The sequence below is a fragment of the Budorcas taxicolor genome, chromosome 21 (assembly GCF_023091745.1).
Source record: "Budorcas taxicolor isolate Tak-1 chromosome 21, Takin1.1, whole genome shotgun sequence".
In the NCBI taxonomy this organism is placed as follows: Eukaryota; Metazoa; Chordata; class Mammalia; order Artiodactyla; family Bovidae; genus Budorcas; species Budorcas taxicolor.
The window spans coordinates 53,113,745-53,130,416 of record NC_068930.1 but is presented as its reverse complement, the minus strand read 5'-3'; the positions used below and the strand labels follow the sequence as shown (position 1 = coordinate 53,130,416).

The 16,672-nt window shown below is 34.0% G+C and overlaps 1 protein-coding gene across 1 annotated transcript in view; it reads right to left on the bottom strand.

The window, feature by feature from the left end:
* Positions 1-16,672, bottom strand: part of MIA2 (MIA SH3 domain ER export factor 2) — a 99,397-nt gene that overhangs the window by 10,900 nt on the left and 71,825 nt on the right. The window contains exons 23-26 of the mRNA XM_052660143.1: positions 13,252-13,319; positions 11,971-12,053; positions 10,220-10,348; positions 6,981-7,139 (exon numbers count right to left, since the gene is read on the bottom strand). Of these exons, the coding sequence (XP_052516103.1) occupies positions 6,981-7,139; positions 10,220-10,348; positions 11,971-12,053; positions 13,252-13,319 (439 nt within the window). The remainder of the gene's footprint in view (positions 1-6,980; positions 7,140-10,219; positions 10,349-11,970; positions 12,054-13,251; positions 13,320-16,672) is intronic.

The window sequence follows — 16,672 nt, the reverse complement described above, 5'->3', positions numbered from 1 at the left end:
CCGACTCTTAGCTGGTCTCTTTCAAATCTATGATCATAAACTTCAACTGGATACTCAACATTGCCCTGTAATCATACCACATTTCACTGACATGTAAATTCTTTCACTCTCCTAAATGGCTACTGTGTACCTTTTTCTCCCTCCAAATCTCTGACAATCTCCTCCCTTTCTCTCCTATCCCAACTTAATGATCTTACACATCAAGGAACTTGATGCAACTAAATACACTCACTTACCCTCACCCAGCCTCCACATCTGTACCCAGTTGTTCCGCCTTCCTTCTACAAAGTTATTCAAACACTATCTAATTTCTTAATTACCCTCTGGATCCCACTCTTTTTGTATACTTTTATACCCTCTCCCATACATCATCAATTTCTCCTCTGATCTTAGATTATTCCCATCAGCAAATAAACATGTTGTAATGTTTTCTATCTTTAAAAACAAAAACATTGCTCCATCCAATTACCACCTCATCTCTCATTTTTATTAAAAGCAAATTTTTTCAAAAATTGTTTACATTTGTCCCCATATCTTAATCTTTCCTCTATCTACTCTCTTCAGGAAGACTGCAAAATTAAACATAGATTTTTCAAGTTTATATAACTACATATACCAGTAAGTTAGTAACCAAATGCTAATCATTAGAATTTAAAAAGGATCATTACACAAGAAAGTTGAAGTGCCACAAGAAATATATACTCCCCAAAAAGTGAGAGCCTCAAAATTTGGAAATAACTTTAAAGTAAATCTCATCCTTTAAGAGTAGAAAAGCATCACTATGGGTTTTAGTACACTTTTTCAGCTTATGAAAACTCCAAAATCTCAACAGGGAAATCAAAGTGAACCTAACTGAAGACAAACTATAATTCTATCAAATGCATCTTATCTGAAAGAATGTTTGCAATGCAGGGCAATGGTCTACACAAACATCTACAGATCACAGCCAGTAATGTAAAAATCTATGCCTGTATTCTTCAAACCGTTCTGATAAAGCTCTCCCAATTGTTCTGATCTGTTTAGCCTACTTTTCTCTCTCAAGGTAAAATTTAGAACTGTCCTCTTCAAGTTGGCTGTATATGTCTTCTGTTTAGCTCTTTAAAAAAAGAGAGATAAAAAGCAAGTTTTTAAACATGTAACACTGAAGACCACACTTAATTCATGATAAAACCACCAAGAAATAGCAGCTAAGTCTCTTTGCTACCCCTTACATAAAATATATTATCTAAATCAGTTAAAGATAAGCAGTGGCCAAAGAAAAAATGGAATACATACATACAAACATATTCCCTGCTCTTTGCCAAAGCTCAGAAAAGTACAAGGAGGAAAAATTATATAATTCACTATTAATGCATATCTCTCGAGTAGCACAAGATCTGCTGAGAATTAAGATTCTTATTCTTCTCTGCTACTTCTCTATTCCTGGAAAAAGAAATTGTGAGGCAACATAGAGGAATAAAAGGACCCTGAAGCTGGAGCACTGAAAGATCAAGAGGGGCACTGAGAGATTAAGAATACCAGAAAGTGGAAAAAAAAAAAAAGATAAAAACTGAAACTTTGTTTCATTAAAGTATCTGTGGTTTTATTTTCTTAATTTAAAATTTTACCAAAATATTTACATGAACTTAGACACAATTGCTATCTGTCTTGTTAGATTCATGAATATAACCATGTACATATGATGAATCATTACTGTGATTAATACCTGTACTATAAATTACTTAAAGATGTAATTCTCAAGGATCAGTTAAAAGACTAAAAGCCAAGAATCCTGCAGATTCATACCCTGACAGTCAAAAAGCTATCATTTAAATTTTAGCATTTCTTTTCTTATTTCAATTATGTTACTAGTACCGTAGAAACACACAGTTACTAATTACAGTTTACAAAAAGCATAAGAACATTTTAATAAGCATGTCTCTCAAAATGTATTAATAACTACTAAATGTGGGAGCAAAAGATGCAGAAGATATGGGTTCAATCCCTAGGTTGGGAAAATCCACTGGAATAGCAAATGGCAACCCACTACAGTATTCTCACCTAGAAAATTCCATGGACAGAGGATCCTGGTGGGTTACAGTCCATGGCGTTGCAAATAATCGGACATGACTGAGTGACTCAGCACGCACACATGCGGGAGTCAGATCATATTTTAAGACTTTCTAAAAACTTGTCAAGATTGCTTACTATGCACAGCTTTGTAAATAAGAGCAACTACAAAGAAAACAAGACAATTACTTAGGAAGAACTTAACAGAAAAACCATATATTTCTTTCTTCCAAAAAGTAATTTTAAAATTTTAAAATTATATTACCTAAATACAGTTTTAAAAACTAGTTATATAATAAGTGAAAATATGTCACAATAGTATTAATATAATCCCTCTGCCTAGATTCTATTCATGACCTCAATTATTTACCTTTCCTTGTATCCTTGTCCTTAAGAGGTAGAATACCTATCCTGCCCAATGATTCCAAATTCTGCTTTGTCAATCAAATGTCAGCTGTTGTGATTCAGAGAGGCTTCAAAAAGCATTTTGATGTTTTTGCTTTTCTACTCCTGAACTTCAAGGATGAGATCCTCACAGAATAAAGTTGTACTTCTTACACAATAAAACACTGAGCAAGGTAAGGAACACTGATGAAATTCATGTTGCAGTTAAATATTTATTAAGAATTTATAATGGGTTTGTTAATTACAGGACATCTTGTTAACATTTTAACTCTGATTACTTATGATGTGATATTCCTATCTAAATTCATAAAATGAACAAAAATAAACTGAAAATGGTTTCTTAACCTGAATGCTGGCTTACAGGTGTGCTCAAATTTTGAAACAATCATCAGGTTATATGCATAAAAATACTTTCACTTTATACGCACTGTATCCAGATAAGTTTTTTTTTTTAACTGTTGACTTTAAAATAAAGATTCCCAGAGAGCTGCAAAAATAATGCAGAAAGTTCCTGCATACCCTTTACCCAGTTTCCCCAAATGTTTACATTTTTCATAACTATAGTTCAATGTAATAACAGGAAAGGAAAGTGAAAGTGAAGTTGCTCAGTCGTGTCCGACTCTTTGCAACCCCATGGACTGTAGCCTACCAGGCTCCTCTGTCCATGGGATTTTCCAGGCAATAGTACTGGAGTGGATTGTCATTTCCTTCTCCAGTGGATCTTCCCGACCCAGGGATGGAACCCAGGTCTCCCGCATTGTAGACAGACGCTTTACCATCTGAGCCACCACATATTACTAACGTCTATAGTTCTTGCCATGGATAGATTTTATCATGAATAGATTTATGAAACCACCACCACATTCAAGATACAGAACTATTCCATTACCAAAAGGATCTCTCTCAGGCTTCCCTTTAATCACATCCACTCTCCTCCCTCTACCATCCCTAACTCACTGCATCCACTAATCTGTTTTCTAGTTCTATAATTTTGTCATTTCAAGGATGTTATATACATGAAGTCATATATTATCTGACCTTCTGAGGTATTTTTTTCAGTCAACATTATGGCTTTATGTTAGTCACTCAGTTGTGTCTGTCTCTTTGAGACCCCATGTATTGTAGCCCTCCAGGCTCCTCTGTTAATGGAGCTTCCAGGCAAGAATACTGGAGTGGGGTAGCCACTCCCTTCTACAGGGGACTTCCCATGCCAGGGATCCAACCCGGCTCTCCTGCGTTGCAGGCAGATTCTTAACCATCTAAGATCTATTCAAATTGTTGCATGTATCAATAATTCAACCTAGTTTGATTCCACCATAACCAGAGAACACACGATATGATTTCAATTCTTTTAGATTTGTTAAACGTTGTTTCATGACCCAGGATATGATCTATCTTGGGAAATGTTTCCTTGGGGCTTGAGAAGCAGGTCTATTCCGATGACAATTTATCTGATCCAAAACATTCCTCAGTATATCTCTTTAAGAAGACTTCTTAGTGGTTGCTCTAAGTATTACATAACTTACTGCTGTCAACATTTACCAGTTTGATTAAACGGTAGCTTGACCTAGAACAGGAAGTCCCTCAATTAAGTTTTTAAAATGAAAAAGGTGTGTTCACAATTGGATTTCGAAAAGAATGCTGTAAATAGTCTTCGGTTTTACTAACCTAGAACAGGAAGTCCCTCAATTAAGTTTTTAAAATGAAAAAGGCGTGTTCACAATTGGATTTCGAAAAGAATGCTGTAAATAGTCTTCGGTTTTACTAACATTGTATATTATATTATTTGCTCTATCAACTAGATTGAACATTATCTAGAATATCTCAACATTAACTATTAATACCGAACTAAATGTTCTATTACTCAGATAAACAGATTACACAGATCACTCAGTTCATCTCTCTCACTGTATAAAAGGACTGAGGTCCAAAGAGATAAAAACAAATTTGAAAAATCACATAAAAAGATTAAAGAGTGAAGATCAGTAATCAAATTTCTTAATTTCCAATCCAAATACTTTTTCACCTGCAGAATTCTGGACAGAGGCTATAGTCCATGGGGTTGGTTAGCTGCTCAATCGTGTCCAACTCTTTGTGATCCTGTGGACTGTAGCCTGCCAGGCCCCTTGGACTACGGGATTTCCCAAGAATGCTGGAGTGGGTTGCCACTTCCTTCTCCAGGGGATCTTCCCGACCCAGAGATCAAATCCATGTATCCTGTATTGGCAGGCAGATTCTTTACCGCTAAGCCGCCAGCAAAGCCCCAAATGTACCAGATGGGCTTAACAGCAGAATGGAAGTAACACTGGAAAGAGTCAGTAAACTTAAAGATAGATCAACAGAAAGTATTCAACCAAAAAAGTTCCAGCCTCAGCTCCTCACCTGGCTAACTGTTCTAACCTAAGACTGTCAGGGAAAATCCCTCTTCTGGGACTCAGTTCCCTTCTCTCCAGTAAGGGCACTGGATAAATTAGTGGTTTTTAAATTGAGCTATTCCTCAGAACCTCCTAGAGAGGTTTTTTTGGGAAATACAGATCTTACCTCCAGAGATCATGTTTAGAAGGTGTAATGACAACATCATAAGTCAACTATACTTCAATGAAATTTACAGAAAAACAAGGGCAGGGGAATGCGGTGAAACCCAGGTATTTGCATTTTTTTAAGTCCCCTCGATTATTTCTGATGATAAGCCAAGTTTGAGCATCACCACACTAGATAATGCTTGGGGGGAGAGGCAGAGCATGTGACAGGGACTCTTGGTACTGACAGCTTGTAAATTCTCAAAAGGAACATCCTTTACAAAAATATGAGATTTCCCTGGTGGTTCAGTGGTTAAGAATCCACCTTGCAATGCAGCGGACATGAGTTTGATCCTTGATCGGGGAACTAAGATCCCACATGCCTTGGAGCAACTGAGCCCATGCACCACAACTAGAGAGTCCATGAGCCATAAAGAAAGATCCCGCTAAGACCTAATGCTCCCAAACAAAACACTTTAAATATACATACATATGTGTGTGTATATATATATATGAAAGTGAAGTCACTCAGTCATGTCTGACTTTTGCAACCCCATGGACTGTAGCCCACCAGGTTCCTCCATCCATGGGATTCTGCAGGCAAGAATACTGGAGTGGGCTGCCATTTCCTTCTCCCAGGGACTGAACCCAGCAGAGGCTTTAACCTCTGAGCCACCAGGGAAGCGCACATGCACACGCACACGCACACACACACACACACGCACACGCACACGCACACGCACGCACGCACGCACGCACACACACACACACACACACAGAAAATATACACCAAAAGCTTGAATTCAAACTCCTTAAGAAAGGGGCTGTAAATTATTCACCTTTATTTTTATCACATCTGAAGTTTAAAATGAATGCTACTCAAGAAAAAAATCCTTGAAAGGAGGATTTCTATGCCACCTATTAACAGATTCTTAAGTTTGAAAGTCATAGCATATATATTTCTAAATATAAAAACAGTAAGAAAACTATTCAGCTTTCTTAGAATTATTTGGGTATTCATTCATTCAACAAATATTTACTGGGCAAATACTACAGGCTCAGCATTGTTCTAGGTTCTGGAGATATAGCAGTGAACTAAAGTGACACAAATCTCTGTTTTCATGAAGCTGATACTCTAATGATATCAAACAAAAGAAAGTAACCTCAAACCAAAGAAATTACCACTTCATACCACACACACACACTAACAAAGCAAAGGCTAATTGGAATTAAATGTTTTTTTAACCATAATATTCTTCCTTCTCCAACTCCTCAAGAAGCAATCTGAACTAGTATATTTTTTTAAATGTAACTAATTTATGCAAAGCAGGCATAGCTTGCTCTACGTAACAGTGTCTGTCCCTGAAACACTGTGCATAAATAAAAGTTTAGCAAACTGAATAATTTTAATAACGTTCCTTGGGCAAATAGAGGCTATAAGGGAATAACAGTTATTGCCTTACTTCAAAATATTCTACTGTGAGTCTTCCAGTAAATATATTTATCTTGACAATTAATCTAAGATATATTGTTCAAGGGTAAAAAGACAGTTATAAGAAGGTGAATAGCATAACTGCACAGCAGTAATGAAGGAATGGGTATACCTATGTTTATGAAAACGTATCAAAAAAGAACTCCCTAAAAGATATAAAACTACATTCTGGGAGGGGCATGCTTAAGATGACAAGGGGGATTTTTTTCACTTTCCTAATTATACATTTCTCCATTGTTCAAATTTTCTAACATAAATATAAACATGTATCACTTCTATGAGCACCAAAAACTAAAGACATTGCATGGTGGGGGTGGAGGGAGGACAGTTTTCTATAATGTGAATAATTATCCCTAATTATTCTCTTTGGAAATTTGTGTTACTACTGTTTTCTAATATGTATCATGGTTCTTCTTCAGACAGGGCACACATGTACTTCTCTATTCTTTCATTCCTGTATGTTGCACATACTGGCTGCCTTTCAAATATACACACTAACTATACTCATTCCATACCTGATGGAGGAATCATCATCCTACGATCTTGTTCCCAGGGTGGTGAAAGGGAACCAGTGTCAGACGATGCTCTGTGAGGATCAGTTAACCTATCAGAATTTGATTCTCCTCTTTCATTGGTAATTGGATGGTCCAGAGGATTCCCTGGGCCTCTTGAGCCTAATTAAAGAAGAAAGATACAACTGTTTTATCTAAAAAAGTATTATAAGATTTCTCATCAAATAAAATCCAGGCCTTTTTTGAAAGGCAAAACAATCAGATTCCAACCAAGTTTTCCTAAGACACATTAGACTATAATTCTATCCTACGAAAGCCATTTCTAAAACAAAAGGAAATATTTTGTCATATACATAAATACTTGCCTATAAAACTCATTCTTAAATGTTATTACTATCATTATTTACATATAAAGCCAGTGGTTAAATTGGAAATTATAAATACTAAGTCTGAAAAATAAGAGTAGAAAGTAAATAGCAAAGTAAAGGATTTCTATATCAGATGTAATAATTATGAGTTTTTGTTAATTAAACTAATATGCTAATAGTCAAAGGGTATGAAGCCCTTAAAAGAGTCATCTTAGAGGCTATATATCTATTTTAATAATTCTGCAACTACTCAAAGTATCTTTTAGAAATGTATTCATATTAACTTAAGAGCCGCTCAAGAAATGGCATCTTACTATTGTAATAAGTAGAGGCATGACTCTTCATGACTTCTGCCTCAGAAATGATTTTAACCAGTCTGATTACAAAATTTATATATGCCAAATAAATTTGGCTTTAAGTGGCTTCTGCTGCTAAGTCACTTCAGTCGTGTCTGACTCTGTGCGACCCCATAGACAACAACCCACCAGGCTCTGCCAACCCTGGGATTCTCCAAGCAAGAACACTGGAGTGGGTTGCCATTTCCTGGCTTCTACCAATTTTTAAATATCAAGTTCACCTCCAAAGAGAGCTCACAACTCTGAAAGCAAGTCTAAAATAAAGAGTTCCAAAAGCAGCGGCACTGTTGAAATAAACACTCTGAACAAGATAACACTCATTTGGATAAGAAAATCTAACATGCTGACATTTATAAAGAAAGAGAATCATTCCAAAGTTCCCTTCCTATGACCACAGAATGAATGGCACCTCAACTAATAATCCATACTCAATTAAAGTGAAAAACACAAATATAAAAAGTTTTAATATTAAATAACAAAATTTATTAATATTTCATCTGCCATTGAAGGGGGAATGAGGTCTCCTCAAAATTATATTGCCCAGAAAACAAAAGCTTATTTAACTTATCAAAGAACAACTTTAAAAAACAATTATTTTAATAGAAATCATTCTAAAATGCTCCCCACATTTCAGTACTTCCTTTAAGAAATAAAAGTAATCTGATAAGTAATATGGTAACTTGTACCAATCAGTATAAGCATTCTTTTTTTTTTAATTTTAGTAATTTTTAAAATTGTTCTATCTACTCTTGTTGTCAGGAAGCCAACTGACTTTTATGTCAGAAGGTCAACTTTTCCTTATTCCTTCTAGTTTGTTCATCCTTCTAGTCAGTTCATCAGAAGGAAAAAAAAAAAGGCTGGGAGAGCAGAAAATTAAATCAGTGAAAAATGTGCAAGAGTCAATTAGGCTGAGGTTGTCTAGAGTGAAAAATGGATCTTTAAAGGAGACATTTAAAGACTTTCTCCTGATTGCTTACTTCCAGAGGAAAAAAGTACAGGCCAAGTGACTATTTTAGGTGAAAAACTGCCAACATGAACATGCTAAAGGTCAAGGTTTTTCATTCAGTCCACAAGTTACATACAATTTACTCTAAACAGAAATTATTTTCCTTACACTCAACCTTACTCAAACATGTATCTCATCCAAACTTTCAAAAAAAAAAAAACAACAACAACAAGATAAGAGGAAGGAAAAGAAAGGTCATTCTTCTTTTGTGGGTCATAGAAACTTTCAGTTCAAAGCAACTCTTTTAAGACCTGCTGATAACTTACCTAAAACTTCTGTAGCTTTTCTAACAAACAATAAAACATCCTTGCAAATGATCTAATCACACTGTATCTTGAAAGTTATTTAAAAAGAAAGGAAAGTAATTTAAATAGGAGAGGCGAAATCAAAGGTAATTTTTACTGTTATTTCAAATTTTCAATTAACTACAAGCAATCCTTGACTTTTGTCATTCAACTTCTAGTGATTCACATTGGCAATTGAGCTAGTTTATACCCTTACTTTTAGGGCATTGTTTTTCAGACTGTTGGCTGCAACCCATTGTGGTGTATGAAGTTAATCTTAACTAGTATTCTTTCTTAATGAAATGGAATAGAACTGAATAGAAGTTATCAGAAAGCATCATAGATAGTAAGGGTAGTACTATTTCATGTGACTGGCTTCAATAACACTTATGTTCATGCGTAATATGACATGATATAAACACAAATTCAGGGCTAAAAACCTAAAGCTCTTGATTTTGGAATAAATATGTTTGAATTTTGCCACAACGCAAGGAAAAGTTTTAAAATAACTTGACAAACAAAATATAGTTGAGAGATCAAAAGAGGAAAACTCCAGATCAAAAGAAGTATACAGGTAACATCAGTGCTGATGAGGTAACTGCAGAAAGATGAATAGCTCATGCTTGGGCTTGAATGGCCCTGGAAATTCTCAAAAACACATAAGGGGGTAACAAAGCACACAATCTTGGGTCAGTTTCTCAAAGTATTAGCAAATGAAAAAAGGTTCCCAACAAAACTATGCCTACAAGAGAGCACTTCTGAATTCCTTATTTCTTAAAAAAAAAAATAGCTCTTTCACTTTTTGATTTTCTACAATAAAAAGATCATGATAATGAAGTAAAAACAGATTTTTTTAAAATTCTGTATTCCAATAATGCTTAATTAAAATACAATTTTATGCTGTTACACTGTTACTGTATTTCATGTATACTTTTATAAAATTATATATTATGTAGCAAAGGATACAGTTTTTAAAAAGATTTTAAAAGATGATATATCAACTCCCTGACCAAAATGTAATCCATTAGAAACAGGTTTCTAAGGGAAAAATATATTCAAATTAGATGTCACAGAGTTCCTTTTCCAAACAAAAAGTAACCCAAAGTAAGTGCAAGGAATGCCTGTATTTTTCAAAGGTTTACTTTAAAGATCATTTTAAAGATAAGTTGAGATGAAAATATAAAGTAAGGAAGAAATCTAGAGTAATAAAGATGTTTAAACAATATACCTCTTCCTCCTCCCCCTGGAAGCAAAGGTGAGAGTCTGAGTGGACCCTCCAACAAAGTTGGAGGGGAGAGAAAAGCTCTCATTTCAGGTGAAGGTCGACCCAATGGTGAGGGACCATATGGGGAATGCTCTGGAATAATTAAAACAGCATATTTAAATTCATAGTTTCAATTACCTACACTATAGATTAGAATCCTATCTCAGCAGTTACCATCGGGTCATTCTATTGCCAATTTAAATTTAATCTCTGTCCTAAATACTGAACGTGCCTTGAGTTTAGCTAATATGGGATAGAGCTATACATAGAACCATGTGTTTAAGTCTATCTACCAAACAGACACTTCAGTCAATAAAAACATCACTCTTCTGGTAACTAATACACTTGAATGATCATACACTATTAAGCAAAGGACACCATATTTTAGAGTTATAAGAGGATTTGAGGGGCATGAAGTTTGTTTGGTTTGGTTTGGTTTTGAATGGCAGTATGCTTCCAGATATTTCAGCTGGTGAGGGTTGTACCAATAGATGGGCTCTGTTTAAATCAGGGCCAGATAGGGCCTGTATTGGACTATGAATTATCCGAGTAAAGTTCAGATTTTCAAAAGCTGAAAAAAAACCCCACAAAATACTCTGAAGCATCAGAAATGATTTCTGATTTATCACCAGTGAAAACTCAGTTTTACACATCAAATAAATCACTTTATCTATAAACCATATGACCAAAAGTCTGATCATTTTACAAACTTCACCATTCTCAAATAATGGTTATACTTCCAAAGATCAAAAATCAACATTATCAAAAAACAAACAAACTTTAATGCCACCCAAAATAATACTTTTCAAAACATGCTAAATTTTATTATGTAGCTTATATAATATTCAAACGTAGTTATAACAAAAGATCAAAGCATTATTTACCCTGAGACATTTTTGCATTTGATTCAGATAAAAATTCTTTCTGTATAACTCCCTCAACTCCAGATGTTGTTCCTATTTGAAATTCATAACAATCTGCTATTTCTTAACATAGAAATACTTAATGAAACTGGACTGTCAAAGTGATTTTTATAACTTTTCAACAGTTATTCAAAGAGCAGTCTACCTACAGAAGATAGGTTTGTTTTTACTACCCTAGAAGCTTAATTCCAATTCAACCAAAATTATTTTGAAAAATGTAATAAACTATTTGGAATAGTATGAGATCATAAAGATGCTAACTCACTAATGAATGGACAGAAATATTAAATACATCTTCCAAATAACTGGTTCTTCTGGGGGTAATTAAAGCAATCAAAACTCAGATTAATACAGTTTTCCCACCTTTTTAATGAAGTTTTACATTATTTCAAACCAGCTGTTTTAATTCTTATTTTTAAAATTCAAGCAAATTCCAAAGAATGGTTAATATATAAACAGTCACAATGCTATTCCATTTAAACAATCTTTACCCATTCACTCTCTAAAAAAACAATGAGCACCTTACTATGTACCAAGCACTTTGCTTCCCAAGGAGCTCAAGGTACTAAACATATATCATCCTACAAAATGCCACTGAGAAAGCCATTATTCACAGTATTGCTAGAGAACAAAACTCAGAAACTTGGGAGACCACAAGAGAACTCAGATTTGAACCCTAACTCCAAAATCTAAAAAATTCATAAGGAGTAGTGTTAATTCACACTAATATAAACGGTATGTACAAAATATAATAAGTATTTTTTTAATGAGGGGTTAAAAAAAAAAAACTACCTCTGCCAAATGCTGTATTTGGAACATCAAGTGCATAAGGATCTTTTTCTAAAAGTTCAATTTTAAATTCTGTGTCAGTTAATCTGCAAATAAAGAACAAACATCGCTAAGTTACTTATCTAAGAGAAGCACTCACATTTCAAGAAAAATGCCACTATTATAAACTACTTTTTATTATCTCAATATCTACATAAAAGAAGCAGTTCCCTTAAAATTATTCTGATAGAAATACCTTTATATATCCCCCACTATTTATTTTAGGGTAACAGGTTCCTTTTGCCTCATGATAGTGATGTTTTGTTGAGGTTTGGAATTGTTTTGTTCTCTTTCAAAACTAGGCTACAAAGAATACTGTATCACAGAATCCAACTTTTAGAAAGATGAAGGGCCCTCCAAGGTCAGTGAGTTCAAAACTATTATTTTACAACTAAGGAAAGTGAAGTTAGGAGTTCAAATGATTTATGCAAAATTAAAGTACCAGGGTTAAAACTCAAGGCTCCCAGCTCTGAGTCATATAAGCTTTCCATTGTAGTGTTCCCCATACAATTTCAATCATAACATAAAACTGGAATCTGATTAATTCATCCTACTATTTTATTCCTTTCCAAACCTTTTGTCTGAAAAATATGACATTTTAAAAGAATCTTATTTCTAGCTCTATACCATTAGATCTGAAATAAAACATTTAATCATATGGCTTTAATTTTTGAGTAAAGACAAGAGACTAAAACTAATACTGGATAATGTTGATAGTACATTCTGTCAAGAAATTATGGGAAGACTTTTACAGTCTTCATAGAAAACCATTTACTCTTCCCTTCAATCGAACACTGTACTCTTTTATCCTCTCTTTCACTTTGTTATTGTAAAGCAATGCCATCCAATAGAATAAAATCGTGGAAAAAGAAAAATAAACATTCTATCCACTTATTCATTAAAGATGTTAATACTCTGCGAATTACCATGTCAAAGAGATTTATCCTTTCTATCTCCATCTCTTATAACCTCCTTCTACCCACCCCGGTTTAAACAAAAATTTTAAAGTTATACTTTTTACAAAAAAATCTATGAAAAGTTTCATTCTGTTACAGTAACCTCTAAGACAAGTGTTTCAAACAAAAAATCTAGTAAACTCTAATAGAACTAAGGTGTACTTTATTACTAGATATGTTCACTGAAAGTCTGTTTATCCTTATAGAAATATTAACTACTTAATAAAATAACAACTAAGAATAAAAGTCATAAGCAAAGTTTTTAAAGTATTCCTACTAAGATACTTACTTTTGTCTGTTGTGAGCATTTTCTTTCCTTAAATCATTGAGGTTTCTTTCAGCAGTCCGAGCTGCCAACTTAAGGAAAATAATATAAGCATACATAAATATCTCAATAATTGCATACAAATATACAAAAATTGCATACAATCACTTAAGTATGCAAGTATGCATTTCAGTAAACTCAATGTAAAAAAAATTTAATTTAGAAAATTATATCAAAAAGGAATGAGTTTCATACAACCAGATGAGCCTAAGGCTGGAGTTTAATCATGTACTTGCCAAGAAATGCTTTCAGCTAGATGTGAAGTCAAGGATTAGAATTACTTGGTGTTGTAAATATCCAAATAACATGACAAGAGCAATGGAAGAGGACCCAAGCTTAGGAATGGAGACTCAGAATTATTATGCGTGGCAACACTGGCAGTGGGACAAAGTAACTGTCTCTGAAAAGAAATCACTGTAATTCTGTGAAACCCTAAAGGTCTAAAAATGCTGGTAAAGGCCATTTTTTTAAATGGCTGAATATAATCAAAGCATGTTGCATGTTTATTAAGTACACAGCACTGTAGAGATATATTCCTTAGTCTTTTACATTTACTTAGAGACATTTTCATTTAATAAAAATCAGTACCGATACATATGTTACAAGAAAAAAAAGCTTATACCAAGAATATGCAATAAACCCAAATAGCTGTGGGTAAAATTAAGCTTGCATAGAATACTACATGTTTCCCTGTTATTCTGTGGACTCTCCAGAGTAGAAGCAGCGGAGTGTGGAACATCACACTTGCCAGATTAGTGCAGTTCACTATCCCATGGACGGAGGAGCCTGGAAGGCTGCAGTCCATGGGGTCGCTGAGGGTCGGACACGACTGAGGGACTTCACTTTCACTTTTCACTTTCATGCATTGGAGAAGGAAATGGCAACCCACTCCAGTGTTCTTGCCTGGAGAATCTCAGGGACGGGGGAGCCTGGTGGGCTGTCGTCTATGGGGTCACACAGAGTCGGACACGACTGAAGTGACTTAGCAGCAGCAGAGCAAATGTGAGTCACCAAAAGGTAGGTAAATTAACTCAGTCTATAATTTTGAACTGTACCTGAGTATTGACTTTAACTGGGCAAATATTCACCAAAAATATAGCTTAACCACATGTTAGCACTCAATGTCAAAGATTCCAGGTGTAAATCTTTTTCCGAATTATATAATCAACTTTGTACTAACAAAAAAGAACACCACTGTAACAATTTTTGTTAACAAAATACCAGTTCATTTAACTTTTAATGATGCAGAACTAAAATCATTTCTAAATGTTTGCTAATGTGTAACATATTTACTCTTAAACATATGGCACAAAAATGTGTAAAGTCAAAAGTAAGTTCTACTCTGTTTATAGTATAGTATATATTAAAGATATACCTACAACAAAGAAATATAAAAATAGACTGATGACAGTGATTCACACTTGAAAAATTTAAACCCAGAAGTTAGCAAAACTGTAATTTTAGTAAATAACCAACCATATTGTATTCTAAAACATTTATATTCAGATATTGAACACTTACAATATGCAAAAAAGATTCTATTAGGTACAGATGTTAAGAAGGAAAGCAAAACAGTCCCTCTAAGCTTAAATCTGTGGTAAGAACAAATACAAATAACCACAGTACTTGCCACAGGATACCAAAAAAAAAAAAAGAAAAACAAAGTACTATGACAATTCAAAGGAAGAGTAAATCTAACAGGATGGAGCAAAGAAATGCTCAACAGAGAAAGTAACACCTAAAATTAAGAAATTATTTATTACAGTAAAACAGTGGAAGCAAACTAAGAGTCTATAAAATGAAGAACTTCATAGAAAATATAAAACTTCATAAAAATATCTATGATATATTAAGATGTTATAAAACATTAATATGTGATCTTATTTTTTTAAACATATAATTATGTGCTTTATGTCTCAATGTATCTATGAAAGCATGGAATAAATTAAAGTACTACTGCTAATTACTTCTTTGTACTTTTCTACCTAGTATAAATTTTTGTTCAATGAGTATATATTATTTTTATAAAATATCTGTTTAGTTTGAGACATGAAGGGCATATTGTTTGCATGTTTTAATTTAAGGTCAATGTCATTATTTACTAAACAAGAATCTCAATGTATTGAAAAGAAAAAGTATAAGATTTGGAATCTAAAAAAAAAACCTATAAGACTTAGAATCTAAAAGGTCAATGTTTCAATCTCCAATCTTAACTCTCTAATCACATGACCGAGGGCTGTTTCCTTATCAGGAAGACCTGAATTACATTTATTGTGTGGACTGAGTAATATATGTAAAATGCCTTAGAGTACAGTACCTAGAATATATGCAATACTAATAAACATCAGTTCCTCTCCATCTTTAAAAAATAATTTGCATTTGAGCATTTAGAAAGGGGTGAAGAAGACTAAATTCATTTCCAAGACCAGCGTATTATTTCAATAACAAATCTTCACTTGAACCCTCATTTCAGAAGCATACAAAAGCTCAAAATTGGGAAGGATCCTGATATTCAACTTATCTAATTTCTTACTCTAAGCTGAAATCTCCATTCCAAGAAACATCCATGCCTAAAAATAAAAATATCTTCCAAGCTTCAGTACAACAGTGAAAATTTAACAGTTAACATTTACTGAATGCCTACTATATGTCAGGTACTTGGCTATCAGAATCATCTTATTTAATGTCATCACAATAACTCTGAAATAGATACTAATAATATCTGTCTTTAGGTAAGGAACAGGTGGTAGGTGATAGAACCAGGATATCAACCAAAACAAGCTGACTCCGGACCCCATATTCACCTACTGTGCAAATCGCTTCCCCTTGAAGACTTTGAGGGGCAAGTCTTTCAAAGGCCAGCTGTTAACAACAGTTCTTCATGTTAGAGAGACCACCCTGAGCATTACTCAAAATCTATATAGTTATCACTTCCTCATACAGTTCCTCCACAGCACTGACATGTCATTTCTCATGATGGTCTTTTTCTTACTGTGTAACAGGTAATTAAAAATCAGAAAATCAGATACCTAAATTATATTAATATAATTTTTAGAACTAGGATGGGCTTTAGATTATTACTTCAGCTAATCCCACTGTTTTACAGATGAGTAAACAAGCCTAGAGAATTTTAAAAATTTGTCCACAAGTAATTAGCTGGCAATCCACTGCCTGAAACAAGTCCATGAACATTGCCTCACCTCCCCCAGAGTATAAGCCCCAAAGAGTAAAGCTCCTTGCAAAGAAGTAATATGCTAAAAGCAGAGAAGGAAAAATCAGATTCTGTGAATAACTGTATCATAACAAAGTATTTAGTTCATAAGGGATGTAATTCCACTACTGGTGAAATTAAAAGAAACTGATTTTTTTAAACACTACCTTTTTT